The sequence below is a fragment of the Neltuma alba genome, unplaced genomic scaffold, assembly GCF_004799145.2.
Source record: "Neltuma alba isolate B1F8T4 unplaced genomic scaffold, ASM479914v2 tig00003521_pilon, whole genome shotgun sequence".
NCBI classification, from domain to species: domain Eukaryota; kingdom Viridiplantae; phylum Streptophyta; class Magnoliopsida; order Fabales; family Fabaceae; genus Neltuma; species Neltuma alba.
The window spans coordinates 46,201-50,685 of NW_021633312.1; the positions used below are offsets into that span (position 1 = coordinate 46,201).

Below are 4,485 nucleotides of genomic sequence, written 5' to 3' on the forward strand. Positions count from 1 at the left end.
AGATAATGGAGAACACTTTATCGGAATTAAAGAGAGAATGAGAGATGTAGAATCACTATTGGACAAGGAGTCCAACGATGTCCGAATTATTTGCATTTGGGGGATGGGCGGTTTGGACAAAACAACTCTCTCAAGAGCATTATATAACAACTGGTGTTGTGGAAAAAGTGGGAGAAAAATCAAAGACCACGGAATACAGCCCGTGAAGAAAGATCTTATTTTGCGTTAGGGGATAAAAAATCTCCCACTGGCCCTCATGACAGGATGAGACTTAAACGGAAAGAAGTTTTCATTGTTTTTTATGATGTTGATAATTATGATCCAGTAAACAATTTGGTTGGAAGACGCGATTGGTTTAAACCAGGTAGTAAAATCTTAATAACAACCAGAGATAAACAAGTCCTTGGTACTAAAGTAGATCGTGATGCTATATATGAACGAAAGGATTTGGATTCTAATGAGGCTTTTAAACTTTTCTCTTCACATGCCTTCGGAAAAGACTGCCCTGTCCCTCACTCAAAACTAGGAAGGCTGGCAAAGAAAGTGACTCACAGGGCAAAAGGAAATCCATTGGCCCTAATACATTTGGGTAATTCCGCCGTGTCTGGTAAGGAAGATCCAGAAGCTTGGGAAAGCCTATTGGAAAACCTTCAAAAATCACCTGATCCACACATAAACGGTGCCCTAAAATTAAGTCTTGAAAGACTTGATGAGGCAGAGAGAGAGTTTCTCGGATATCGCATGTCTTTTAACTGCTCACGATAATGCAGAGGCAGGTAACAAGCTTTAAATTGTAATAATATTACAATTCAAATATAACGAGCCCATATTTAATTTCATGCTAGAGATGGTAAGGAAAAAACACACAAACTAATTAAATTCCGGTGTTTTACTCGTAGCAAGTGGATTTAAGAGAAACGAGACTTGTAATTTAGGAGAATATTGATCGGTGATATGAAATAAGGAAATGTAAAGGAGATTAGACAAATGAGCAAGACAAGAGAGAAATTGTAGAGAAAGATGGAGTGTATTCTTATTCACTTGGATGTGCAAATTACTCTTCTGATCCTATTTATAGGGCAGAGAGAAGATTTTTTTTGTCCTATCTATCAGTTGCTTCATTAAATTTTTACTATAAATATACTATATTGTCCTTCATTTATTATAGTATAGATAGTTTTTTTTAAAAAAATATATGTTAAATAGGAGTAAAGTTGAAAAGTTGCTATATTTAATAAAAAGTTAATACAGTTTAAGGCTTTCCTTGACCTGTGTGAAACATATTGGAAGTACCTTATAAATAGGACAGATGAGTATTTATTACATAGCCCTCTATTTATAGGGTTTTAACCTCATTAAGAGTAACATAAAATAAGTGAAAAATTAATTCTCATGAGCGCATAATATGTGACCTTTGAGTTATTATGAAATGAAAACTCCTAAAAACCATTCATTAAAGAGGTTATGGATGTGGAATATGAAAGGCCAGGGTTAGGGGAGTTTATGGACCATATAACTCCCCTTTGGATGTCTATAACAAATATTATGCCTCATTAAACTTTATTAGGAAAAATCCATATAAGTTGAAAGCTTATTTAATTTAAATAGAATTAATGAGTTTTAAGGTTTTATTTAGTTTCAGTTAAACATAAAAAGTAACTTATAAATAAAGAATAAAATAGTTAATATAATTTTTCGTCCTTCAAATAAGCTTTTATTTCAATTTTTGTCTCTTAAATTTCAAATAATAGGTTTTAGTCCCTCAATTTTTTTTGCATTTGAAAATATTAGTTCCTATAATTTAATAAATATCTGGACCATTTTGCCCTTTGAAAACTAAAATGAGAGCAAATTAGAGGGATTAAAAAATACATCAACCCAAAATAAAATAGTACTCAATTGTTAATTTATTTCAATGTTGACATGTTGTTAACCTTGTACTATTAACTATAATTCTCTTTGAAAATTCTTCACATGACATTGAAGAACCTGAATTCGTGCCATCTTATATCTTCCCTTTTTTTGATATGTGACTAATTTCAAGATGTTGAAGCCAAAGTGCTACTTGACATACATAATAACAAAACCATTGATTACAAGCCCAAAATGGAATATCATGGAAAAAGAGTGTAGAGTGGTTCATGCATAGGACTACACAGTCTTTCATGACTGTGGATCTCAGTTCCATTCCACAACCTTGGGATGGTGCATTCTTTTTCTGCGCCGTCTTTTCTGGATCATCATTGTCGACTACAAGTATTAACAAATAAATATTCAAATCAAACAAGAAGAAGTAAATCGAGGTTCTTATAGATCTTCAATATTGGGAGATTCATATGCACTTTTTGAATTTTGAGTGATACAACATCTTCTGTTTAATCAATAACTCTTGAAGTCTAAATGTAAGAAAAATATTGGGAAAAACACAGAGAGGATATATATATATATATATATATCCAATTATGTGTGAGTTTTCTACTTTAATTTCACAGGAGCTTCTCCGTCGCTGCCGCCCGCAATCCGTACGTATCAGTGGAAACGTTTACAGGAAATTTTTGGGTGGACTTCGGTATACACCTTTAAAATGTACCAACGTTTAATATTTTTTTATTTTTACTTTCAATTAATTACATGCGTCATATCTTTTATTTTCATAATAAATAGAGATAGTTCAAGAAAAATTTATGAATTTAAAAATAAAATATAGTAGAATTTTATATTTATTTAGGATGGAAAAAAGTACAATAATATGCACTGTACCCACCCGAGCTTTATGGTAAAGGCTAAAAAAAGGGTTCAAAAATGGAAATCAAACGATCATTGATGGCAGCTCGTTTTATTAAAGAGGAGAGGAAATGAGAGCTAATAATAATTAAAAATGTCAAGACTTGCACACATCATTGGCTAAATGCCTCTAATAATCAATTTAAAAAATTATTTTTACGTTTTATGAATTAAAATTATTTTCACACAATACAAAATTTTTTAAAATAAGGGAACTCGAACAACCATTAGATTCGTTTGGCCGACAGGTCGTTCAGGAGCGATTTTCTTTTAACTTTTGTTTAGGCAATTACTTTCAGTAAGGAATGGACGCTAAGGTACACAATTAAAACTAAGTTATAGGTTATCTATTTTCAAGTTTTGCTTGCCTTTGTATCTTGGGAAACAAAATTAGGTTATTTTGTTTTGTTTAATACAAATGAAGCACATGCTCATTCGAACATGTCACCAACAAATTTGAGTTTAAAAACTCATTCACACATATAACAAATGACAACCAACTACGTACCTGAGTTATGTAAATAAAAATTAGTTAAATTAATTAAATATTATATACGAAATACGATGTAAATAAGTACTTAGAGTGTACTTGGATTAATCAACTGAATTATGTAAATAAAAAATTAGTTAAAATTAATTAAATATTATATATGAAATACGATGTAAATAATTAAGGTGTATTTGGATTAACAGTGATAAAACTGACTTTTATTCTATATGACTTTTGAAAAAGTCAGTTAGCCTAATGTGATATATGAATTATTTTTTTTTGGTTTGTTATAAAGTTAGTTTGTTAAATTAAAAATTATTTAGAAAAGTAAGTTTACATATAAAATGATTGAAAAGCATGAATTTTATAACATATATCTCATATATATAATTTAATAATTTTTAAAAAATAATAAATTAAAATAAAAAATAATGGATTCGTGCCTACTTATATCTTCCCTATTTTGGCTGTGTGCTTAATTTCAACTTTTACAAGTAGGATGGGTATACTACTCCGTCCCTTATTATAAGATCCTTTTAACTAAATTACATGGTTTAAGAAAACAGTTAAAATTAGTTAAAAGCAATTAATATGTAGCAAATGTAATTTTTTTCCAAATATACCCCTATATATAAATGGATAGATGTGAGAGAGTAATAGTGAGATAAATGAAGAAAGAGAATATATTTAATACATTAAACTAGAGGTAAAGTAAGTAATAATATAATAAATGTTCAGACAAACACAAAAGATCTTATAAAAAGACAAATCTATTCAAAAAATTAGATCTTATAATAAGAGAGGAGGGAATATATAATTGGTCATCATGCACTTATTAAATTTGAATCATTTCTATTGTTTTATTAACTAAGCTTTGGGTGAAGGCCTTTAGGAAATTTGGGAGAAAGTCGCAAGGTCATTTCCTAAGTACGCATTAAAACTCAAAAAAAAAAAAAAAAAAAAAACTCTTCGGAAGGCACACGAAAACGGGTAAAAGTTGGCTTTGCTTTTAGTTGTCTCCTTCGTTTTAGAGAACAAAGACTCACAAATACATTACTTTAGGCATTAAAATTCAAAATAAGCAAATACAGTATATAAAGAAGTGCTAATTACAAGCCGAAAAAATAAAATAAAAACAGATAAAATAAACATACATAATTTTAAAAACTTATCTTTTGCATGTCTTGAAAAACAATAATAAAAATGCAGGT

The 4,485-nt window shown here is 29.7% G+C and overlaps 1 protein-coding gene across 1 annotated transcript; it reads left to right on the top strand.

The window, feature by feature from the left end:
* The first annotated feature begins 264 nt into the window (after nucleotides 1-264).
* On the top strand, nucleotides 265-765 carry LOC114741760 (disease resistance protein RPP4-like). Its single transcript, XM_028930018.1, has one exon. It carries the CDS (start codon nucleotides 265-267, stop codon nucleotides 763-765), a length of 501 nt encoding a protein of 166 aa, XP_028785851.1.
* The last annotated feature ends 3,720 nt before the right edge of the window (nucleotides 766-4,485 follow it).